At 39.8% G+C, this 26814-nt stretch overlaps 1 protein-coding gene across 1 annotated transcript in view; it reads right to left on the bottom strand.

Moving 5' to 3' along the window:
- Positions 1 to 26814, bottom strand: part of VWF (von Willebrand factor) — a 140722-nt gene that overhangs the window by 70892 nt on the left and 43016 nt on the right. The window contains exons 16-27 of the mRNA XM_009513179.2: positions 25414 to 25654; positions 24490 to 24584; positions 23060 to 23220; positions 16005 to 16108; positions 10941 to 11079; positions 9175 to 9309; positions 5938 to 6084; positions 5123 to 5263; positions 3439 to 3558; positions 2650 to 2806; positions 1922 to 2080; positions 596 to 731 (exon numbers count right to left, since the gene is read on the bottom strand). Of these exons, the coding sequence (XP_009511474.2) occupies positions 596 to 731; positions 1922 to 2080; positions 2650 to 2806; positions 3439 to 3558; positions 5123 to 5263; positions 5938 to 6084; positions 9175 to 9309; positions 10941 to 11079; positions 16005 to 16108; positions 23060 to 23220; positions 24490 to 24584; positions 25414 to 25654 (1735 nt within the window). The remainder of the gene's footprint in view (positions 1 to 595; positions 732 to 1921; positions 2081 to 2649; positions 2807 to 3438; positions 3559 to 5122; positions 5264 to 5937; positions 6085 to 9174; positions 9310 to 10940; positions 11080 to 16004; positions 16109 to 23059; positions 23221 to 24489; positions 24585 to 25413; positions 25655 to 26814) is intronic.

Genomic DNA, 26814 nt, shown 5'->3' with positions numbered 1-26814 from the left:
GCCCCATTGCAGCTGAAGGCCCTGATCCTGCATGGTGCACAGCACTGTGCACCCTGCCATTAATTTCATCATATTTGGAAATGCGTGCATGCAGGATCAGGCCATGGAATATCATCTTAAAAATTTGGGGAAATTGGTTTTCCAATAATAGTACACAATTTAACCATTAACAATCTCAGCAAGTTCTAGACTGAATGCACATTCAGAAATTGCACTATATGTAGGATTTTTTTAGTACTGGCAGAAGGAGTCTGATTACTTTATTGATGTTGAATCACACCTTACACAAAAAGAAGCAGAACATCTGAAGCCAGTGGGGCCACCTACACATGGAAAAAAGGCCTTTTTTGAAAGGAATTTATGAATTTCACTTGCTTAAATTCAGCTGACATGCTATAATCCCTACTGTCACTGAAAAACTTCAGCCTCAGATTGTCTGTGAAGGAGTATTGACATAAAAGATGGTTTCCAGGCTTCAACTTCAGTGGTATATTTAAAGTTGTGTCCAAAAACTTATTTATGCGGATGGCGCTGCTTCTGTCTCCCTTCATCCTACTCAAGAGGCATGCGATTTCACTTCATAAACCCATCATACCAAGATTGACAGCTCTGTGGATCATCTCTGTTCAAAACTATTCTCCTTCCATGCGGAATCTTGACATCTCCAACTGCACACACAGGACAGTCTTCTGAGCTGACACAATCCAGGGACAGTTCATCAAGAATTTTCCCTGTTTCAGAATAGCACAGTAGTAGAAAGATGCCAATTTTCATGTATTGCAAAACTAATCATTGCATTTACCCTGCTACGAAAAACATGACAAGGCTTCTGAGTTGGGCTTAAAGTTCTGAATATTCTGCCTGTGTTATGGTCACTGCCAGTTTGACACAAATAAGTATTTCTTTCCTTCATAACCACTTTTATTTAGATACTGGAAGTACTTAACCTAGTGTATAAACTGCAACAGCCACTACAATATAGAAGGTGAACTTATGTTTTGAACAAAGAATTGAAGCAGACAGGAGAAAATGGCATTTTCCTTTTTACATATATATTATTGATTTCTCCCAGTATCCCCTACCTCACTCTGATTAGATATCAGAGACCAAAATAGCTATTTTTGATCTTAAAATACCTACTCTTCCTTTGCCTTCACGTCTCCTCGGTCTGCCCTTGGGAGCTATTTATTTGTCTGAGTTTTCACTCTCCTTTTGGACCTTGCTCATCTTTTACTCCTTCCCCTTCTGTCTTTCCTCTCTCCACCCTATATTTCCCATATTTTTTCCTTTCCATTTCTAAGAGACAGTTAATGGGAGCAGGTAAGCTGAAAGCTCAGGCTCACTGGAGGATGCCTGCTGGGCACTCTCCGGAGCACCAGAGCCTTGGAGGTAGTAAGCAGGTCAAGGCAATGGGTTTCCCCCACTGCAGTAGCTCTTCTGAAGAAGAGCATTTTATAAGTGTCCAGCATAAATTCATACTGTCCTTTAACCACATAGTCAACAACCTCTGTTGCTACACAACCACTAATCCTCCTCTCTTCCTAACACCCCATTCTCATCCTCTCTTGTTCTTGCTGTCACTATTTCACCCTCCTCTTCTAGGTACCCCTTCATGCCCTTCACACGCTGTGCTCATTTCATAAACTCGCACCACAATACCTAACCACCTTCCTCCTTTTGCAGTAAGAAACTGTGGTGAAAACACTTCAGTAAGCCTGTTAAGGAATTAACTGTTACATCTGCGTCTTTTGCAATATTCAGCCTTACCAATCTGTGAATATTTCTGGACTATAAGACCTCTTTTCATGCAGTACTTAGTGGGGGAGGGGCGGGGGGGGAGAGACTCTACAGCAATACCTACAAGTACCAGGAGCAGAGCAGAAAATGGTAAGTAACTGCTTAAAGGAAAAGATGGACTAACCTGCAGGACAGTGTACATGGCATCCTTCCACACACCGCAGAGGGCACTCCAAAGGCTGTGGGTGCTGGCACGTTATGGGACAAGCAGGTCCACAGCTATTATATCGCCACTCACATCGATAATCCAGTTCTTGTTTATTCAGGTCCTCACAGCTTTGTGCTACAGAGCAAAAGAATCAGAGGGGGGAAAAAAAAAATTCAAACCAGAGTGTGTTCACCTTGCCTTTCAGAACTATGAACCCAACTTTGTACAGTGTGGACCACATATGCATAGAAAAAGAAATAATTCCATCTTTAAATAAAGATATATTTATTTTAATACATTCAGGGCAGGCCACTTCTTCACACTTAAATTTTTTTCACATAATGAAGTGCTTGCTTTAGATTAGAGATAATTGTTATTGATAAAAACAATTGCAAAAAAATATTTTAAATTTTAATTAAAAAAAGGAAATGTACAGAAACAATTTATTTCTTTATGTTTGTTTGTACCTGGGACTATTATACCCCGTTATTGAGAGAATGTTCTTTCCAGATATGGCTCTGAACCTAAATAGAAAAGCAAGAGGAAATGTCGCCATGAGCTGCTAGCCCAGTCCCATTAAATTTAAATTCTCCGGACATCAGCAGGAGCAGAGCTGGGTAAAAACAGTCAGTCTGAGCCAACAGCTTTCTGATTAAAAGCTTGAACCTTTTCACCCAATCCTTCCTCATCTGCACTGTACTTACGGCACAGAGCTGGTGACCTCCAGTGAACAGCAACACCTTTTTGTGCACAGACGTGTGCATAGGCTGCTATAGCGTCACAGAAGCAAGCACAGTCCCCAATAGATTCACAAGCACAAGTGTCATACATGCAAATATCTATGTAGGGCTCAGGGTTCACCTACAAAAGAGAAATACAGGGTACAGTACACTCACTGATTCCCCTCATCTTCTCCTTCTAGACACATTCAACCTTCAGATGGTTTGCCTGCTCCTTTCACCAAGAGTTGAGGGGCCCCATAAATCAGTGCTGGTCTTTCTGCTGATGTCAGCAAGGACCTAAATGAGGCCGTGTTCTCGAAGCTGTTATAGACACTGCAGTTTATTGTCCTTTAATATTCCCCATATGGAGTAACTCTATACATTTTTTGAGCCCTGTTCACATACTCTCTTGTGCAGCAGCTTGGGTAGAATGCAATCTGAATGGCATTATATTAGCTCAGCTCCCTCTTCCCCCAAATATCAACCCTTGTGCTTGACTTCATGTGCCAGTCTCTAGGCTTTTGAGTAAAATTTGCCTCAAGCAGAAGTTCTACTTTCTACTACTACTACTACTTTCTACCAGGTGGTATCCTGAATTTTCCCCATGAAGCATCAGCTACAGAACAGGGTCAGGGATGAGAACACCAATTAGTCAGCCTCCTTCCAAGTCCTGTGTGCTGTCAGCACAACCCTCCTTTTCCCCTCAGCTATAATCAGTGTCAGCACAGATTATGCAGAATTGAAGAGTGTGAAACACATGACAATACTCACAAGCTTTTTGCATTCTTCAAAGACATCCCCAGACAAAATACTGCATGATGTTTCTACCATCATCTGCTTCACTACATTTCCATTACACAGCGGAGAAATCAAGGTCTGTTCCCGGTTGGGCTTAATATTGTAAGAGACAAGCACACATTGCATTAGCCTTGCCTTCAGGACCTCAGGACTCTTCAAATTGAAGTAAGAAACTCACTAGCACTAGACATTTTTCATGACAAAGGAAACTGTTCAGGACAAATCCTGCCATGGGAGAACACAGCGTAGACCACGTCACCTCCTACATTTTCTCCAGCTCTTACTTGTACACTGCAGTTTTAACATAGATATTTTGATGACAGAAAGTCCCACTGTACCAAACATCCACCCTGAAAAATGATCATTCACAGCTCTGCAGAAGGCCCGCAAGTCTTACAAATATGATCGGTCTTCAGAAGACCATGGCCACTGCTCAGTAGTCTCCCCCTCTCCAATTTAGTTTATGTAAGAACAAGGAGCACTAGTATTGACATGGGATTTATCATGGAGACAGCCTGCAGGCTCTGTCCTGTGCTTATTACACCGAAACAAGGAACTGCTTCTTCTCAGTCATACCCTGCAGCCTCACTCCTCTTTATTGCAACCTCTTCTGTGTTGCAATCAAGTCATAGCTAAAAAGTGACATTCAGTAAGGTAATACTGTGGCTATGTCACACTTGCACATAATTTATCCAACTAACCCAAAAGATTTCATGTGTAAGTTCTTTCTGACAATTTAAATCTTTTAAGGAAAAATCAAAAAAGGCCTTTTTTTTCCCCCTATAATCTCTCTGAAAATGTAAATGAATCTTCAAGAGAAAGTTTTCAGCCTTAAAAGCATCATCTGAATGAAATGCTTCATTTTACAAATGTCAAAACAAGTTGTCTTCAAGTTGTTTCCTTTCACTTTTTGATTTGGAAATACTTTGGGCCATAATTATTTGTCAGGTCAAGACAAATTTATCATTCAATCTCATTCTTTCAAAACTCTGTATTTGGAAAAGAGGAAGTATACTCTCATGTATAGCATAACTAGTACCCTGTGAAATCACCTAATCTCTGGCACCAGGACATAGATAACACTTTCAAATAGCAGGTAACCTCCTCAAAATTCAGATGCAGTGATAGCATGGCAATAAGGTCTTAGATCTCCTCCCATGTCATGCTTTTTCTGTTCAAGACTCTCCAATCTGAAAATAATAACTGAATGCTCTTTAAAAAAGATTGAGAAGCACACAGAATTCAGATGTTCGTGAATGGACAGACTAAGATTTGGGGTATAGAAGTTTGGATAAGGAAACAGAAAATCTTTATCTGAACTCCGCCTGTCTGAAAATTACAGCTGGTTTTTTTAGATTTAGCTCTAAAATGAGATTTCCAGTTATACCTGGATTTCAAGCATCTGGGCTGGCAAACTCTATGAAGAGCCTCTACCATACAGATTGGCTATTTTAATATTCATCTGAAGCCAGGTAGCCCAGAGGCTTTAAATAAGTTAATTGATCTTTTATCAGATTTCAAGAAATAATATTATTTGGCAAAAATATGGGGGAAGGATTTAATTTCTATTTATTTTTATCCTTTCAAACCTCTTTGCCTGCTCTTGAGTGATACTGTAACCCATATTAATTAGTTTTCACAGTTCATTCGCAATCACCTTTTCAACATCAGCACAGTATGGATTAACTTTCCAAGAATTCCCAAAGTCAACTGGATCTACTTCAAGATGTTCATTGCTGCTGGTCAAATCATTGTTTTGGATTCCATCAAAATTTCCACACAGACCACACACTTGATCCTTGCAGGGAAAGAAACACAAAATGCATAAATCTTACATCTGTAGACTGGCTTCGGGTTTTGTTAAGAAGTTTTTTTAGCCTAGTGCTTTAGTGGCACAAGGCTTAAAAACTGAACTATCCCTGGCCTTGCCAAGTTCACTAAAATAGACATAGTCTCTCACAGAGGACATTTAGCACTTATTCCCAGTCTGCTAAGCTGAAAGTAGGACCATACTGTCTCCAAGGACTCCAGGAAGCAAGACAACTCTGATCAGTGGTGCCTGTTTGGCTCTATCTGGAGTACAGCCCTACAGTCCTATTTGATTTCTGGAGGAGACTGTTGTATTGCCATCGCTAGTAAATCTGGCTCCTTATACTGCTCTGCTTGAATACAGAAGAAATAACTCAAGGCATAGTTATTCTGAGGCACCACAGCATTCATTTTTTCTGTCATAGCTCATCTCCAATGACACAGAATTTACCCCTTACAGTTGAACTACCAGAAAAGTAAGCAACACTCATGGTATTACAAAAAATCCCTTCATTTTCAAGCAAGTGCCTAATACTCCATGGAAATCTATCAGCATATCTGTATATATATATAAAAAAAAATAAAAGAGCAAGCTACTCTGCAGAAATGGTGCATTCAGTGCATTCTCTAGTGAGAATAAGTAGTAAAGCAAAAAACACTTACTTTGAAATTGCCGTTTAAGATAACTGAGACTCCCATGGCCAGATCCCAGGTCACACTGATGCTTTTGCCCAGGAAAATTATGTAATAACGGCCAGACCTCATGACTTCTAAATCATTGCCATCTTTAGGAGGTACCTTGATGTTTACCTGAACAAGAAAAGCACATTGTGCTGTTGACCGTGTCTCTAATTACTGTTTCATGTAGGTCACTTTCCCAGTGGGACATGTGCTCGTAGGTTAACAGCTATTTTCAAACATGCTATTCTCCAGAGAACATATAGTTCCCATACACTACACAGATGCTCTGGAGCACTCGCAAAACTGTAAGCAAGGTACGGGTAAGGGACCAATTACAGGTTTGTCCCTACACTGAAGAGTTGCTGTGGATAAATAATTGCCTTAGAAACAACATTTCTGAACAGAAAATTGGGATACAAATATAGCGTCTCAATCTCATCACATTTCTATAATTTTGAATAAGGCAATATCCCTCGTGCTCCCATGGTATAACATACACTCACCACAAATGGTGACACAGAAAGCAATGACTGCTAAACAGAAGGAAGGCTGATAAAGAAGACAGGATATACCCAATTAACAATCAGTTTAGTATTCGGTCAATGGTTCACTGAATAATTACCTTTTATTTAATTTTTTTAGGAAACTAACAATTCGGTGCTCCTGAGGCAGGTAGTGACAAAAGGGCTGGCTAGGTCTAAGTGTAATGTGAACTAGAAGAATCACATGTATCGGTGGCCTCTGAAGGACCAGAGCTTGATTCTGAAGTCAGGAGGGACTTTCTTCCCAACCAGCTACACCAACAGGAAAAATCCTGAGAGATTCCTTTCAGTGTGTCTTAATTTTTCAATCACTTTCGCTTCCCCTTTGTGCCTCTTTCTCTTTCCATCTGGCTGCAAATTCACCGCCTCCAGCTACTAAGGACTTAAGAGATTAATTTAAAATGCTTTCTTTCATACTGTAATCCCCTTTCAATGAGAACACTAATAGGATTATTAACCACATTTGGAGAGAAAGTTCTGGCATGGCTGTTACTTTAAGCACCACTAATGCACTAACTAAAAACCTCTTAATTGTGGAAGAGGCAGATGAAAACTTTCAATCAGTACAAATAGTGATTAAAGCAAGGGAGAAAGAGGAGCCCACAAACCATTCATCCACTCCCTAGTTTGAGGGCAAAATAATTCCTTATTCCACTATTCCTCAATTCAATAAAAGCTCAGTACTGTAATTCAGTTCCCTTCATCTCTGGGGTATTACCAGAAACGTTATCCCCAGAGAAGACATCCTCCAAGGATATTCTAAAGAGGGTCTTCAATGTCTTTAGGGGAAGAATATGTTAAAAGATAGACTATTTTAGGAACTGGAAGCTTTTTCATCTTCTTCATTGCCCAATGTATACAGTCTTGTCACACTTAGTCACTTATTCTAAATTATCTACAGTAGTCTCTGTCTTTCCAAACCAGAGAATTACAAAACTGAGCTGGGAGGTTGACCTAAATTACAGAATTTCTATGTTTGTGGAGGCTTTTTGCCCAGCCATGAAATCATAAACTTTTGACCTTGCAAACTGGCAAATTTATTTGTTTCAGAAGAGCAAAAAATGATTTCATGATAATTTTTTTTAATGTGAGCCAGAACTGTAGCATGCAGATACTTCAATTAAGCTCCCATTTACTTAAAACTAGAAGCTGCTCTCAAAACAATATCACCTTAAAACAATGCTGCTTAGAAACATTTTAATGGGAAGAAAAAAAAAAAGTTGATTCTCCTGCTTGTTTCTCAGGATTCTTGTGGAAGACAAGGTAGGAAGTCATCACTGGGTGAGAATTTATCTAAGAGTCTTCATATCAGTTGTTTCTCCTTAATCTCTCCTTTGGTTGCTGTTATTTCTAGGGAAACCTGCTCTTGACATTACACTGAGCCTTAAACTCTCTAGAAAGACAGCTAAAAATTCAGTCAGAGTTCGTGTGGACAGTCTTGTGATAAAGACCTAGCTTTTGCAGGGACATACTCTCTCAGGAACCAAACACCTCTGTTACTGGAGTTGCTGGATGCCTAATCACCTCTTGTCTTTTCTGGCCCTTCTTTAAGTGTCCAAACAGAAGCACAGCTCTCCTGAAAATCTGTCACCTAAAGAAGCTTTCAGACAAAGCCTGGCTCTATGGACTGACTCCTGTACTACTATTCGCCCTCACCCAGAGTCGGGGATTCTTTAGCAGTGGAAATAAGGAACTCATTGGGTAACAAATAGGTCCTATGTTCATTCCTCCAGCAGCCAAAAGACTACATGGATCATAAGCTGTCAAGATGCACTGCACAGACACTATTAATAGTGGTATGTTTTACGTGTTCCTGTCATGCATCAGTGACACGCAGCAATTTGCAGGCAATTTGCAGGCTATGCAAAACCTGGTACAGCTTTGTTAACCCAAAACAAGGCAAATGTAGAGCGGTTTCACATTTCACTGGGAACATTTTTGCAAAGCTCTGGACCAGATGCCAGTTCAGAGTACAGTACTTCTGAAAACTAAGCGATTGAAACACTATAATCCAGTGTAGCTCTGTAATGTTTGAACACACAGACGGTCTTAATTGTTACAGTGCCCAAGGCAAGGAGCTGAACTCTGCACTTTGGAAAGCTCATTTCCTGCTCTGAAGGAACATGGGTGGTGGAAGTGCCTCTTGGTCAATTCTTCAGTGTTTGTTGGTAGGAAAGGGGGAAAAAAAGAAGAATCCTTTCATCTGGATTTTCCATCTGACAATTTAACAAGGGAAAGGATAGTTGATATTTGCTTCTGCAGTATCAACTTGTTTCAGCCATGACTTCTTTTTTTCCCCTGTGTGCTCAGTCCTTCAGAAGGCTAAATTAGGTCTGGAGCTTTACTAGTCATGGGACAGTCACTTCTTAGCTCTTCCTTGCACTTAACCTTGCTTGAAGTAGACTTAGACCTTCCATGCTTAGACAGGGCATCACTCATATGAGCTTGCATTGAACAGCATTCTTACCTGAGATAAATTCATTGGCATCAAGCAGAAATACCAAAATGGCATTATATCTCTGGGAGCAAAATGGATAATTATAAACCTGCTAATCTGTTAATTTTATGATCTAATTTTCAAGAACCACTGAGCATGAAGTCATTCATGCCTCATCTTACTAAACAACCTGAAATTCTTTTCCACAAAAAAAGGGGAAGAGAACAGAAGCGTACGTACGTTTCCATTAAACAACTCTATTTCGCCACTTTCATACAGAATGATAACCCTTTTGGTGCACTTTTCTCCAGTGAAGCCACAGCCTTCATTTGAAATTAGTATCCGGAATGTCCCAGGGTCGTCCTTGCAGAAATCCTATCAGATGAAAATAAATGAATGAGTCATTAAAGTGGAACATTTGAAAAACACATACAGATCTATGGAGAAAAAGCAAGCCTCAGATAATACCCTGTGTACTCTGTGCCCAGTAAGATATATTTTAGCATGCCAACTGTTCCTACTTTAATTTTTTTTGTGCTTAGTATTGATATTCATGTGGTCCACCCCTTAAACAATGACGCCTGCTCTGCCAATGACACACACATATGCATATTTTTCAGGGAGGATCCATGCTATTACAGTATGTGATATTTTCAAGATGTACAATGGTCACAGTGTACATATTAATATACATATATTAATTGATTCAACAGTGAAAACAATTCTGCAGCTTTAATGATAAAATGAAAATATGAAGCTAGAAGCTTAGGTTAGAAACTTGCTGCACAGTTTGGAGCAAAATGTTTGATGCCCATGTTTTCCCACCTGTACATAAAAAAATAATTACAATAATGTCAACCTATTTCTTGAGGAGCAATTATGTCATTTAATGTAATTTTAAGTCAAATATTTCTGAGATGCATGGGGAGTTAGTACTAGATTTATGTGATGACTCATGAATATCAGGCCTTTTAGGGATTTGGGGATTTTTTTAGTATATACCTTCTAAGAAAAAGACCCTGACTGTAGTTTTCTGATTGTCATCTGAGGAAAGCAGATTTTATTTTAATTTTATGTAGCTTTGTAGTACTGTATGCTACCCATAAGTCCTTTACACAGAGCTCTCACTAGTGTCAGAGCAATCATTCTTCTAAGATAATCCAGCTGGCATCAAGGTGGGAGCATATTTCAGAGGCAGGCTGATCACACTTTCCTGCCCAAGGAGAACTGCAGCAGGGGAACGGGACTCATGAAAAGGGTCTGTGCAGAAAAAAAGTAGCCCACCCAAGAAACATGACACTTTCTAATTACAGAAGACTGTTGTTATCAATTAGCAGTGGATCCATCTAGTGTAGACGAAATTTTCAGAGAAATCCTTCTTTTGCACACGTATTCTTAAATACACAATGATTTGCATCTGTAGATGAGCTTTAATCTTATTTAACACTCTAAATTTCTGGCTGTTCCCCCAAATCAGAGGCTGACAGTAGCATGCTATGTCTTTATCCATATTTGATATTGTCAATGTACTCAAACAGGTTGGTGCATGGAACAGGATAGTGACTTTGCTGAAGTGAACGAGCAGAGCCTGTTTAGAGGCACATTTAGGTTCACCAAGCACTTCTGGTCTCACTCAGTCAGACAGTAAGCCATCACCACAGGATAAAGCAGCTAGTGGGGAATGAGGAAAGATTGACTTATGGGTATCTACAACTCCTTGATAGAGATGGGATTCAGACAGCTCCTCTCTGTACCATGCTGCTATCGTATGATTTATGACAGCCAGACAGACACATGACAACTTAACCCACTTCTATAGAATACAATATAATCTTCATATTTCTCAAGGTGTCTTTGAAGTCATTGCTAAGCTCTGCTCTCCTCTACCATACAGCTGGCTTAGTAATTAAGAATACTTTACTGGATTTATACAAACATTGGACTTCTCTCCTGGTGTAAAACATCTTACATATATCAGGTAGTTTCCGCATTTGACATCATCTTACCTGAACTAATACATATTGACAGTTTCCTGGAAACTTGTATTTCAATCCATCAAATGTCAAATAATGAGCTGTACCAATAACGGTGCAGGTGCCACCACACGTATTTTTGGTGCATTCCCACTTTCGACCACGGCACACACTGTAACAGAGAAAACAAGTCAGTGACAGTTATAATTATTTCCAATGTATATAATAAGCAAGAGAATGAAGGTGCTTTGGGCAAAGCAAAAGAGCAAGAGTTTCTGCCTCCAGGAGCTCATGAACTGAAGACTCTCCAAAAGACACACAAGTGGTGATAAGCTATTACATTGCCGTGTTCTGCTCTTTTTGTTGGGCCTGGGTCAGGGAGTAACGTACTGTAGACCAAACAAGAGCATTGTTCCCTTCTGTGTCTTAAGCAGGAGGAACCTCTGCAGTTGTCTGTGCTGCTGTCCATCCTCAGGCATGCTCCCAGCAGATCCTCTATGTGTTTGGCCTTGAGAAGGTACTCTCAGAGGGCCCCATGCCTCAGCTGCTGGAACCCTTCTCTAGACAGGCTTCCATGACTACTTTACGCTGCCATGCACCAGACACCACGCTCTTTCATTAACATAAATTAACATTGGGTGCATAAATCCAAATAGAGCATTAACGGGTTAAGTGAATCAGGAATATGTTTCCTTTTTTCTTGCAAGCTGCATGTAGGATTATGTGCTTTTTGGACCTCCCTGTTACAATAAGAGGACTGGACAGAGACTACTAGAATATTTCATAATACCCTTAGTATTTTATTTTGGATATGCTGCCCTGCTCAGAGTATCCTTTTTGAAAAACAGTTTGATTACCCTTTAAGGACCATTACAGGTTAAATATTAAGTATAATATCAGTAACCCTGTTTCTATTTGCAGTACTGTCCATTTTTCCTCATTGAAAGCCAAAATAGTAGTAAATTTAATATCCAACTGATGCCAAAGGATATGTGTTGACTCTAGCGACCAACTTTTGGGACCAAGTAACCAGGACTGTAATTCAAACTGCCCAGTGGCTTTTGTTCAGATTATATACTTAAATATAATACCACCCTTCTCCAAAAAGGTCTCTCTGTTCTTAAATGAAATTCATTCTTCATGATAGTTTATCTGACTTAGAAATTGGAGACATTACCTCACAAGAATACATATTATGGATGGAAATATTTATTTTTCTGTACATAAGTACACATTTACATACACCATCTGAGGAATGTCCTACAGTGTGATACTGTCCCCTGTGGTCACCGGACCAGAATGTCTGCCCTACAGGAGAATTCCAGTTTGGTGCCATACAAATAGGACTCCAAGCTAGATGTCAGGTTATGTAACAGATGTGGCAAGATGTGACAAGACACCTGATCATGAAAGGAAACACACCAGTGGTTCTCTGCCTGTATAGTTTGCAAGCAATGTTGTCGAGGATGCCTCCTAGACTTCCTCTCAAGCACAGAATATGCAAGAAAAAAAGGGGACATCCTGACATGCAGAGCAAAACAAGATGCTGCCTTGTTTATTCAGGGAATCCTGAAGAGCAGTCAGATACACGGTTAAGGTCTTGATATTGTCATAAACACATTGCTGTAGCAGCTATGCTGCACTGGCATTATCATACAAGGCCAGTGATGCCACGACAAAAGGGACAGCTTTCTTTTTTTCCACTCCTCCTTTTGCACTCTTTTTGCCCTTTGGTGTTTTTGTTTTTCTTTTGGGTTTTGGTTTGTTTTTAAAACCAAACAAAAAAAAAAAACCTACATGGTGACCATATTCTGACTGGATATTCAAAATTCAAAGAAAACCAATTCTTCTATCCTGGTGTAACTCTGCTGGTTTCAGTGTAATTATACCAGTGTAACAGACAGAAGGAAAAATAGCAGGGCTCCTAATCTTCATGATGACACCAAACCAGCCATATTCAACACCAATCATTATTAAGTTTCTAAGAGTTTCCAAGAATATTTGTATCCTTTCATTGCTGTGATACATAATAATGTAAATCTTACATGGTACCCTGATAAATAAGGCTCAAGGAGGTAAATACTATTATCCTCATGTTAAAATGAGGGAGAAGGCAATTGAGAAATAAAGGTGAGACTTCAGAGCATCCACCCAGTCCTCTTGCCCTTTTCCAGAGGTATCCTGGAGAACTACAAGACTTGCTACAGAAGCTTCAGGTGTGAAAGAGGATCTTTTCTTTGTCATCCACAGGCTTTTGATCAGTGAAATAAATTGATTTGCTAACTAGCAAGAGACTGAGCAAACAAAATAAAAAACAAGGTCAATGAAGCATAAAATCTGCTCACTCTTTTGTTTGTTATTAATTTTGGGGAGTTAGAATAGCATCTGACACCATATCTAATAATATAATCCAATAATAATAATTTAATAATCTAATAAGCAATAGCTTGCTTGAGGTTGGAGAAACATACATCTACTAAACGCTATATGAATGCAGATGGACATCATCACTGCCCCAGGGATTTTCTAATCAAGCTCTATAAGGGCAAGGAAAGGGGAATTCTATCCCTGCTTTACAGATGTAAAAACTCAGGGATAAAAAACCTGAAGTACTTTCCCAAGATCAAATTGCTAACCAAAGAAAAAACGAGTACTGAACCGAGTTCTCTAGTAATGCCTTAACCCAAGCATAAGCATTGTTTAATCTTGGTAACACTTCACAGTATAACAAATATTGTGCAATGCATTTTCTTCAAAGAATGAAATTTCAGTAGCATGGAACCTATTGCACCCTCTGCTATTAAATCCTGTTAATAGGCAGAGCAAGACCAAGATTTTGTATATATGTACACGGACAGATTATAAAGTATTTGGTGTAGCAAAATTCAGATTAGCAAATTTCTTCTGTGTACTGCTTCATAAATGCTATTCCAAAATTTTCACTGAGCTCTACAATGAATTCCCAATACATAGCATAACAAAAGTTTTGCCACTAGCGCAGACTTGGAGACATTCCGTTGTTCATGAATTAGGATCTCCCATATGTCAAGTTGAATGTAAATGCCAAATCTGACACCTCTGGCTCATATATTGCGTTTGCAGGTGTTCACATCTGGCTAAGAACAAGTGAGAATGAGAACTCCTGCAATAGCAGTACAAAAAGCAAAAACAAAAGAAAAGGAAGATTGGACCTCCTAAACGCAGACTCTCAATTCTTATTAATTCTCAAAGCAATAGTAATTTCCTATATCACTTTCCAAATGACATTTGACTTGATATTTGCTAAGAACTATCATGAAACTTTTCAAAGTCACATAGTTCAAAAAAACTCCAGTGACATTTTTAAGGGACCTTATTTCCAATTTTACTTTCACATTCAAGAAAAATACCTGAAATGAGAGGAAGAACTTTTTATCAGTGAGAAAAAGCATGATTTCTAATGTTTTCTTGACCCTGATATTGAAGAAAATTCTGTTGGCGGATGTGTCACTTATAATGGCATTGCCAGAAATGAAAGGGCCGTTACAAGAATGAAGCAACACGGTTATGACTATTTTAAGATTGAAGATTATAAGGAGGACTGAAAATAGAAAGACTGTGCATAGTTATTGTGAATAACCTTGCAACTTTCACGACAACGCCTAGGAGTTTTACACCTTACTGTTCTTGTTTCAATAAAGTTTTCATTGTGTCTGTTTTTCACTTTTACCTAGATGCAATGTACGCAGGTTATAGTACATGTATCTATATAAAAATATAAACTTTTCCATCTTCCTCCCTTCAAACGTGCTTTTCCCCAGGCCTAACAGTAATAGTAGTACACGATTCACAATGTAATATGTAGCTACAAAGAAAAAAAAAAACCTGAAACAAAACAATGGAAGGTCAATATTTCCGTATAAAACCATAAGACCTTATATCCAAGTCTAACTTACACTAGTGAGGAGCAGTCCCACTAGTTTAAATATATAACACTCGATATTACTGTTGCTCAAAGATCAAAGCACAAAACAAAGAACCAAACCAAATGACTCTATAATGGTGCTGATTCTCCAGTCCAACTCCACCCACTCATACAGAGGATAACAGAGACACTGCTCCTGGGTGGCCCACACAGCTGGGCAGGGACAGTTCAGTAAAATGTGCGAGAGATCCTGAAGTCTATGTTCAAAAAGAACACAGTCTCCACACTACTGGTGACTGGATGTCCTACACCTTGGATTCTTGGAGTTCCACAGGTAAGGGCCACCATTCCCACCACAAGCACGCATGGAGAGCAAAGCACCTCTCCAATGCAGCGTGATCTGCAGGCAGAAGCCAAGAGTTGTCCAGCAGGCAAATACCCTATACCTTACCCAATGCTGTGCCAAGGGCTTCCCTCTATGTAAACGTCACAGGCCAGCATTTTCTTTTGAACCTACAAATTCTTTTTCAAGAACAAACAGGATAGAGAGAGATGTGCGTGAAAGACATGGAGTGCTTACTCTTTTCTTCTAAGAAGGTATCACCAACTCACCCCCTGCTTGCTTTCTTCTTCCTTCTGAATATACCAATGGTCTGAGTGCTCATCTGAGGTACAAGAGGCCAGCTCTGTTTTCTGCCTGATACAAACTCCTCTAACATTTTCCTGAAGAGCTCCTGTCATACTATAAGCTGGCATATCACACCCTTTCTGCTGATGCATGCTTCTGGCTGAAAAGGACTGATTTGAAGGGCACCAGACAGCAAGAAAATGGAAGCATGACAGCAGAGTTTAGTGACAAAAGACAGGCTCCATTCCTCTCAGCCTAGAGGAGCTCCTTTATTGTTATCTGTGTTGCAAGGTCAAGGAACAAATCCACTAGCTGGTGGCTACAGAGGACCTGCACAGACACATGGACTACCTATTTGTAAAGTACCAGGTACCGTTTGCCTGATACTGCACTGGTCTGATATGACATGTGAAGGGAAGATGCTGGTCTGTGCGATACGTGCGCTATTGCACTGAAAAACCTAACATTTTATAAAACAGATCTTTTAAGCAAACCATATTTTAAAAAAAAAAAACTTCTTAGGTACCCAAGAGAAAAACAGAAAAATGCAGTTCCAGTGGCTCACCAGGTGTTGCAGTCATTAGTCACTGTCTCTCCCTTGGCATATTCTCTTCCATTGTGAAAACACGGGCATCTCTCAGGAGCAACACACCTGTTTTCATGTCGCACCTAAGCAAAACATAGTTTGTCAGCATGAGTGTCTGTTGGTATGTGCCAGTACGCAGAGGAGTAAGCGCAGGAACATGTGGATAAAGAATAAAGGAAAGGATAGAGGAAATTGTTCAAGACTGTCTGAGGTAAGAAAGGTTCAGTGCTGCTGATATTTTTTTCCCTTTAACAAATAGAGCTACAGGTATATAAATCACGGTCTTGTTTCAGGGGCTGAACACCTGCTTAAGCTGCTGGGAGAATAAATTAGATTATAGGAGAACTTCATGGTGAGAAATTTCAATTTGACCAAAACCAGGATAGCTAACCTGAATATGGAGAGCTGGTGAACAGCACACGCTTCTCACACACAACAAACTGCAGGATGGCCTATTGAAAAAGCAGCCAGCTGCAGGGCTCAGCTGGGCTAACAACTGAAATACGACCACTGAGGAGGACATAAGGAGCCACAGTGCCTGAAGAACCTAAGTGTAAATGAAGATTCAGTTGTCACAGACAACACCCCCCGAAAAAAGCCCACTCCCCTGTCTACTCGCCTTTGAAAATTCCAGTAGTGACTCATTTTTCTTTCAAATGTCTACTTATTCGCCAGAAGGCATATCAGTACATTTGAGGCATTATTCCACTCTCACAGGCACTGTGGCTGGGAAATAGGTCATTATGTTCTCTCTACAGTTTTTTCTTTTTCAGTTTAACCCTACTGATCTTAGTTTCTCTTCATATGACAACAAACCATTTGTCCCACTTAAAAAAAAAAAAAAAAAAAACACCAAACCCCACCCCACAAGTAATACCATTAGAGTGCTCAGTTTTTTTCATTCCTTTTCTCTGTTTTTTTCTGTGACTACTCCCTTCCTTTTTTGAAGACACCCAGTTTTAGAGTATCAAACAAAATCAAGGCTGGCTATGCTGTTTTTTACTTGGACGTGGTTCCACAAAGCCCAAGGTAGGTTTGGCTCATGCTTCATGGAATACCAAAATGGAGAGCAATTCCCCTCCCTCTCATTCAAAAGACGCAAAATAGCACCTTCCCACTTAAACTCGTTTTGTAAAATCTTTAAAATTGTTTCTTTTTTAGCATTAAATACAGGCCAATGAGATCAATGTAGTCTGAATGCCAGGTTAATAAAGTAGAATTGGTCTGCCTTTTCCTATGGGGACCTAGAACTGCCACAGGGAACTACTAATAAAAAGGATTTCACAACCCAGAGACGCTTCATTCATATGCAGCTCCACATGCTCCATGGCTTATGGGGAGCTATATTATGCCAAATAAACTCATGCCGATAGAAGCAAGATGGAAACAGAGAAATGCCTTTCTAAGATGATAGAGCTGGGGCTCTGCCTCAGACTTAGCCTCCACAAAGGACAGGGAGAAAACAGGCCAGAGAGGACCATATGTTTCCAAGGCTGTTTAATTCCTTCCTTCCTTCCTGGTGGTATTCAGGAAAAAAGCAACATATGACTTCACACTTATGGCTACATTTCTGAATTCTTCCACAGTGTTCAGCAACACAAGTCATAATAGACTTGAGGGCTAGCCTGTGGATACAAAACTTGGGATCAGATTTGTGGTTAGTAAAAGGAGCGTAAGAACCTCTTCTACTTGCTCCCTCACACATTGAGTCAAAGGTAGTCACAACCTATCCCCAACTCTAAAAACTTAATAGGTTGGTATTAGTATTTCCATTACAAGCGTATGGCCACCGTGACGCTACAGTGCAGCAACTGTTAATCCACTGACAAAAAGGGAAGACTACCTTGTCTGAACACTGCAGAGGCGGGGGAGGGATTTAAAAAACTGGACATAAATATCCAAAGTGGACTTTGACCAGAAGACTAACTATTTTTGCTGCAAAACTCAATGGATGATGATTTTGTTAATAATAACACACAATCTACTGGTCATATTGACACCACATCCAAAAGCTGGTGTATCTGGCAGCCCAATGCCATGCTGTGTTACACGTCTGTTGAGTACAGTACCATGTGGTACTACTAGGCCAGTGGCATTAGTCACAAAAAGCTGGACTTCCTGTGGAAGTGTCTCAATCCATCAATAGACAGCAGAAGATTAACACTCCTGAGTGCCTGAGGTGGTAGGAAGCATGAGCGTTGGGGAGGCAACCACATGAAAAGACACAGGTTTGTAACGGGAACAGCTGCTGTTCACACCATCTCACACCCATATGATGGTGCTCCTGAGAGCGCATGCATGGGATTATAAGTGGTTGACTAGCTGATGAAGCTACCCTGTAACTCAGGGATCTGACAGAAATGTCTATCATTTCCTTGCTCTGTCTTATTAATTGTTAAGCCTTGACAAATCTTGCAAAAGGAAGGACAATACTACAGATTTCAGAACCTTCAAGATTCTTCTCCCCTGAACTCTGCTTTGATGAGGATGAGTTTTAATCTCTCTTAGTCAAGACACTTTTGATGAGTATCTCACTGTCAAGGGAATCTCAGATTTTCACTCTGTTCCTCCTGATACACCTGAGGGCTTCAGCACAAAGGCAACCAAAGTTAGAAGGGACTAACAGTTTAAAAAAAGGAAGTGGGTCAGATTAGAACCCAATAGCTGATATGTTTTAACTAAAACAGCCTGTTACCATTTTTGTGCAGACAAAGACAAGCCAAAAACATATTAGGACAGACTACTCAACACGCGCTGCTTTACACTTGATTTTTTCTTACGTTAGCTGTATGCTTTGTATGTTTGTTTTATGAAGCATTACCCTTGGGCAGATGCACCTACCAGAAAGCTGGTACTCACCTCCTCGTGAAGACTCTGTAATGTTATATAGGATAAGCCTACACTGAAGAATATATAACAGAGCTAGCAGGAAAATCAAAATAGCACTCTATTAAGTTTCTGTTGAAAACATTTTGGAAGAAAAAACCCTTTCAAACTTTTCTGATTAAAATGTTCAGGGTTTTTCTTTCCTTTTTCTACTAACATATCAAAGCTTTAGAAATAGTTTTATTTCAGCAGCCAGAATACAATAAAATGCTTCATTTCAATTTTAAACCTTAATTTTGCTTCAGTTGTTGGAAATTGAAAGAAATTTATTTTCTAGTTTTGAAGTGTCTGGATTTTATGCTTTCTGATTGTTCTGCTCCTCTTTTTCCCCAGAAAGGTGGTTAACACTCCATTTGTGTACTTATTAATATTTTCCAATGGGAAAAACCTGGAGTTCTGTAAACTAATCTGAGAAAGCATATTTTTCCCCACACTTCTGCACATATGTTATGATTTATCTGTTCTACTCTGCAAACGGGTGACAAGTATGGAGAATTTCCCACCCTCCAGATGATTAAAGACAGAAAAAGAATCACTTTTCATGTCGTATTGAACATTTTTATTTTCAAGAAATCAAAACAGTGTAAAATACTAAGCCAAGATTAACTGGAAAACCTATTTTTCAGTTGAAAAAAATTAGTTTTCATCTGGATTTTCTGACTGGGGAAATAATCAATTGATTGATTGGCAATTTCTCACCCAGCAAATTCTCCAATTAAAATCTAGACGACAGCAGCATCATGTTCATGAACAAGTCCTGATGATTGTTTTTTAATATTTTTCAGATATGGAATTAGAAATTGGCAGGTAATTTGTGCATACAAGTTGTAGACTATGGATTCCTCTGTTTAAGACTGATAACTCAGCTAACTGATCTGTAAATAGCTCTTTTCTATATGTAGGGAAAACATTGCACTAATTACGTTTTAACTGCTATATATACACTTGCAAATTGTACTGGAGAGTCATTTATGTAAACTATGTATTTTTGTGTTTCCTGATGAAATGAACCATTTCAGAGAAGCAAGAAGATTATTTTTTTGCTAATAAGTTATCCATGACCATTCATAATTTTTATACGCTACTGTACTACAAAAGGAAAAAATCGTCATTAAAATGGCACAATTTCTTCCGGAGTGATGATATGCACAAATATTTATTTCTGTAAATAATCAGTAATCTGTTACTTCCCACAGACATTCCTACAAACAGTAGCTCACCTCTGTGAGTGCTTGTAAATTGAGCAGGATTACAGAACACCAACAAGGGAGACTGAGCAGTAAAAGAAATAGCAATACTTTTTTCCGGTCCCTTTATTGCTTTGCTCTGTTGGTACAAGTCTGGAAAACACAGATTTCATGGGTTTGCAGCACTTTCACTCAGCGTGCCCAGAGTCTTTAAGGCAGAGAGTGGCAGGATGGAAAGGAGAACCTGGTCACCACCTCAAACCCTTCCATCTTTGGCAACTGATACTGGGAGCACATTGCAGAATGCAGAAATAAGGGAGAAGCCTCCCCCAGGGCCATCCTGGTTAGGCACCTATCAGTGATGAGGACGAAGCTGCTCTTTGATAACAAGCTGTCAGGTCCCTGGTACACACCAGGTGTCTAACCACAGCAAAGGGCACCCACATAACGAAGGCACCGAGCTTGATCCTGCCTTTGCATGGCCGTGTTTATAACAAAATCGTCTATATACTGGCTTCACCCATCATGGCTTTAAGAAAGGCAAATCTTGCAATTTTTATTCCCTGCCAGATGGGAAACCAATGGGAACAAGCAATTATAGACTAAGTTTACTGGAATATTGAGCCATACTGTCATCTAGCGGGCAAAGAATTTATTTCACTAGGTTTTTTTAAAAGATACTGGGCCCAATCCTTCTATCCAAAACCTGACAAACGATCTTGTTGAGTTCAGGGGCATGTTTCACATCACTGCAGAGTAAATTGGAGTTCCCAATTCCAAAATGCCGAAGTCTGCTTCTCCTGGCAAGAATTTTATGAAACAATTGTTTGAATGATAGCTCCAGTCTACTGAAAAGGAATATGAAATTCTACACTAAATGTATATAATTACACACTAAATGTATGAATGTTAATTACTAGGAAGTTCATTTTGGGGAGGGTTTCCTCCCTTTTTTTTTTTTTTTTTTGTTGAGTAGTTATCATAATTTGTATTCCATGATCACCCCTAAAGTGTACTATTACCATATCCTGGAACTGAAACCAAATCCTGAGCGCCTTCACCAAATCAAAGAGATCAAATTCTTATGTACAGAGAAAGACCTTTTCACACTGGAGCTCTTGGAACTTTACAAGTACACAAACTTTTGTAAGTAAACTTAGCACACTACTATTTAGGAATATTCTTCTCTAAAGGGAAAGATGCTTAAAAACTGAACTGTGAAAAGAAGTAACACTTGTTTTAAAATTGTGGTGAAAATTTGCACAACGTTGATACGAATGCCTTCAAATTACCTTCTGTATTTTTCACTTTGGGCGACTAACATACTTCACAAACCTGAGATTTTTTTCTACAGCTGGCATTTTATTTTGCAATAGCATCTATTTACAGAAATGTGTGTTTATCAGAAAAACGTAGTAGCAAAGTTTAAAAAAAATTAATATTAATGCTAGAGATTACCTTGTTATGATAATTCTATTTTTTGTTTTTATTGTTTCTAGTAAGACAATGGAAGGAATTTTGAGGGAGAAAGCCACCTGTATTCATATAGATGCGGAAAAAACCCCACAACTTTATAAAAATAACTGGTTCCAGGGAAAGTTAATTGCTTTTTTTAAATGGAATTTAAACTAGTGGATGAAGACAATTCTTTAGAGCTGAAGCCTAAATATAAACATGCCTCTCAACCCTAGAAGAAATAACCCACACCTTCATTTGCCAACAGTCTATGGCCAGTGAATATTAATCGGAGCCTGCACCTTTAGCAGGTATAAAAGAGTTGTTTTTTTTAAAAAAAAAAAGAAAGTAATCTTTTGCATTTCTCGACTTCCTGAGTTGTAGCATTTGAAAACATCTTGCTTTACCATACGCCCCTCTGAGGCACAGAACTGCACCAGCATGTCTCTAAGCACCACAGGTATCAAATAAAGTCTCACAACGGTAGAGTATTTTATCCCTCAAACAAAATAAAGACACAACCTCCACTCTCTTTTTCCAGCACCCAACCAGGTATTTTCATCTGCATTTCACGAACTGAACATCACAAACTTCTTAATACCAGGAGTCCAGGAGTTCTTTCCTGGACAAAGAACTCCAAAGTGCCATTTACTTAACTTCATAAAGTGTGTACCGTGTGCCTCACCTCTATTCTCTTCACATGATGCCTGGGACTATAGCCCCAGCCCCCAGTGAGATCCTGTGCACAGCTCTTCACTTGCCCAGATTATGTTGCACAGCACCGAACACTGATGTTATTTTTCTATTGCTCAGAGAACAACAGCAGCAATCTGCTGTCTATTCTACTCCATCTGCTTTCTGTCAGGGCTCTAAATCAACATTGAGTTAACAGTCACTGGCTTAGCAAATAACTATTTGCTCTATTGAAAAATGATTAAATTAATAATTAAATTTGAGGGTTGCAGGGGAACATGACCCTGGACTCCAGAAAGCATCTTACCAGTGAAAAAAGCATGCTCAGCACACCACCTGCAACTCTAGGACAACCTCTGGCAACATCTTCACAAGTTTTATGTCCTATGTACTTTCTCACGGGGAACTCTCAGTTTGGTACAATGCATAGGAAGGCAGCAGCAGAGATGGAGACTTGACAAGGAGGTAACTAGTATCAGCAGGAGGGTTTGGCTGGATGTGGGGTAGGTATTTGGGGTACGGGTGCCTGTGTACTTCTGTCTCTCTGATAGGGAAGTTCAGCAAGACTGAGGAGGACTTTGGGAGAAGAATTGAAGGAAGACATAAATTGGTCTTCAAGTGGGGTTTGGCTTTTTGATTATCAATTATTATTACAAGCTAAACTTCATCTTCTATTTAGATATACTAATATACATATTTTAAACCAGCCACAATTTGGCAGAGTCAAAACTTCAAAACTGCATATTTCCAAGCTGCAAGAAGACTACTAGTAGGAGAAAATGAAGGCAAGAAAATAAAGCGGAGCCTGCTTACCATCCCTTTTGGACAGAGGCATCCAGATATGCAGCCATGGCTGATGCATTCTAAGTCATAATTCTGGCAGGTCTTGGTACACTCCAACCCTTCAGCTCTTGGGTTGTTTGCAGGACAGACAAATCTTTCCATGGGAGATCTGCATGTCAAACTCCTTTTTACTTAAAAAATAAATTTACAAAAATTGCAATTAGAACTCAAGTATTGTTAGCACAGTATTTTTCTAAAGGGTGGATCATCATTTTTATTAGGAAACTAATTTGGGATATAAATGGAACAATGCTACTACAACACTATGCATGACATGGTAAAGCTAACAGTCCCCACTTCCCATGAAATGACCTCAGTTAGGCTATCATAAAAGCATGTGTTCTAATACAGAAGCAAAAGGAGCTGCACAAGGGTTCAATTCCAGATTGCACTAGGGCTACGAGCACACTTAAGTGTGAAACATATTTCAGTCTGTAGGCAGCGCGCGCTAACAATGTCAGCACAAAATTTGTGTTCTGAGAAGCAACAGCACCATACATTATTGTGTTTAGACTCACTTCCAACACAGAGTATAACTACATGGGTGACTAGCTTAAACACGAAGTTTTCAAACACTTTGAGAACTCAGGTTCTGATAGAAAACCAGGATTTCCTAAGAAACTCCAGGTTATCATTTCATGCTATGCTAGAAATGATGGTTCTCTGAGGTTTTGTAAGTCTTAATACACTAGTACCAGGAAAATTGTGTCTTAATAACATTACAGCAAGAGTTTGACAAGATATACACCTAGAAGGCTTGACGTGAAGGACAGTGGGGCCCAACCAGTGACACCATTACTGGTGGTCTACCAAGACCCGCCTGTTCCATCACAATCCCATAAGCTCCATCCATACATCAGTGGGGAACCTCAACAAATCCCAGACCACTGATGTCCTATTTTCCAGTGCAATGTCTAGATCTGCAGGCAGTTGTCAGTCTCCAGGAGGTTTTATGTCAAGAAGTCTGGTGGCTGGAGGGCCACTCGGTGCCTGGCAGCACTTTAACCTTCAAGCCACAAAAAGCTTTGTCTGCACCAGAACGGAGAGCTTGCAACCTGCTAGTCAGAAGCAGGAAGTATAAAGCTGACTAGTTACTGATGTGTGATCCTGAAATAGCAACCGGGGGGCTCAGATCACTGCCAAGGGACTCCTTAACCTCTTCAACTAAAGAGAGACTGCAGTGGCTACTATAATTTTGAGAGGTGGGACACAATAAGCCCTGCACCCTCCCACACAAACATGTTCTTTTGATCCTGTAACAAAAACAACAGAAAAAAAAGGTTAGAAAAAGACTCACAACATCACCAGCCACTGCAACCTCTGGTACTTCTTCCCTATTCTAGATTACCGAGAGACTGAAGAGAAAAAAAAAAAAAATTATTCTTTTAAGGCATACTAACTTCTGGCAGATGGCCTCTCATCAGTAAAAACATCTGTCAGGAAGGCACCAGGAGCTCTGTTTGTACTGCAGTGCATGAAACCATTTTCACAATAGCTAAGAAAAAAAAAAAAAAACAAAACCAAATAGAGCTTATATTTAACAAAGTGACATTTGGCTTTCACTCGCACTGTTGTTTTCAGACAGGCCTGCAGGGAACTTGTCAGAGTACCAAAATTACACCTCTCATCGGCGTTGATCTGCTGCTCTCCACCCACTGTGCTTATCAACCTTAAAGGCAAACCTTACTTAAGACAATTGCAGCAATATACCAGCACGGTAACCCAGCTGTATGCTTGCCCTGTCTGCTGAATCCAATGCATCTGCACAGGCATAAAGCTGGGCAAGATAATAGTCAGGTCTGCTGTGCAGAGAGGTAGGGACCACTTAGTGCCTGCAACTTATGACTTCTGTGGTAGAGGAGAAAAGGAGAAGACACTGTTCCCCAGACTGGTCTATGCCAGGAGCCACCCAGCAATTACATTCCTCCTCTCAATGTACCGCTACTCAATTTAACAATTAGAAATGCTTTTTTATATTTGTATCTTTGATAGAGGTAATTAAGTTTTAATGTTTAAGAAATGTATCTCATACATTAAAGTGACATTTTAAAAGTCTGCAAAGTAGCTATTGTCAGTAATTAAACTCCATTTCAAACTGGCAGGAACTGTTCATGAACAGGGCTTGGTACTGTTTTCTAAGATGGCATCTGAAAATTTATAGAGATGCAACAGCAAAACTCACCCTTTGGTTCGTGGGAGACGAAATCTTGCCCTCTTTTAAACTAGTTTCAGTGGAGGTAAAGGAACTGAACCAGTTAACCACTCAAGCCATCCAAATATTACAGTCACAGCATGTAGGGATGAGTTATGAACATTGCACTTACCACATGGTGAAATGATCTGAAAAGACATCCTCTGGCTGGAAGATCTCACCATCATAGTAACAAGAACAGTGGGACTTTGGTACACACTGCTCACGCTCGTCCAGGTAATGCCCAGGGGGACAGTAGCATCCTTCCACGCAGAGTTCTTCACAGTCCTCATCTGGGTAGGACAGAGATCTGCAGGTCTGGTTGCACGGCATCCCACACTGACGGTACACTTGGCCTTCAGGACAGGTCATTGCTGTTGAATGATGTGCACATCAGGGAGACTGGCATTTGATCCAAAGGCAACTAAAGGAAAAGCTACCTAAACCCAACTGGGAAACTGGGGATTAAAATTTATTCACTCAATTTACTCATTGATGGAGGCCTGTATTACACTGTCCCTCCTTAGTTCTGCAGCACCAGTGAATTCTAGGGCACTGCTTATATATACACACAAGCAAAACCTTATGACAAGCAGTTCCCAGTAAATGTCAGGATGAGATTGCAACCCCTGTGATGTAAATCCATCCAAAAAATTTCATCCAGAATGAAAAACACAGGCTCTGTCCAAGCTCTGTTATTACTTGGATCTACAGTTTAAGAGCATTACAAGGGTCATGTACAAATTCACACTTATCTTCCTTTGCAACATGGTTAGGGACAATTTGGTCAAAATAAGTAGAAATGTAGGTTTCTGCCTTGATAAGCAGGTGCTGTGATAGTTTAAAGCCTCACATCCCAGAAGCTGTCAGTGTTTTCTGTGGAAACAGTCACAAATAATGAAGTCATTTAGTGATCATAGAGCCAACACGTTGGGTACTAACAATTGATGATTAATTCACTTTTATGGAGACCTAATTATGGCCTTTTGAGCCATTTTGGCTTCTTTGTTTATAAAACTTCTCCTTAGTTACACAGCGCTGATTTTGAGGCAATCTCCTCTGCATACATCAGCATCGGCACTAGGTGGCAGCTATAACAACACTAATTCGTCTGTTTCAGAAGATGAGAAAACAAGTTTGTATTATCAAGGGATTTTAACACACCTCCTGATAGCCAGGATTTACAAAACCTGCCATTTGTAGCAACCTTCCAAAGCAAACAGCCAGAGGTGTAAGGTGATGAGATAGTTTATCAGAGTAGATGTTCAGCAGAGTGAGGGGAGCAGCTGCGAATAAAAGTTGGCACATTCGTACTGTGCTAAAACAAAGATCAACAAGTTGCAGAGAAAGCTCTTCCTCTGGTCATCCCTGCAGAATGATCCAATAATCCCTACCCTCTCTTCCGTGAGCGCACACCCCTGGGAACCGCAGCAGCAATGGCAGTAAAGGAAAAACTATAGCAAGGCTGCAGCCCTGCAGCCTCACCTGCTGCTAGCAGGGCTGAACTAACGCTGAGGCTAACAAAGCAAGGCCT

Source organism: Phalacrocorax carbo, chromosome 1 (genome assembly GCF_963921805.1).
Source record: "Phalacrocorax carbo chromosome 1, bPhaCar2.1, whole genome shotgun sequence".
In the NCBI taxonomy this organism is placed as follows: Eukaryota; Metazoa; Chordata; class Aves; order Suliformes; family Phalacrocoracidae; genus Phalacrocorax; species Phalacrocorax carbo.
Note: the sequence above shows the minus strand (reverse complement) of the source record. Positions and strands in the feature narration are given on the sequence as shown.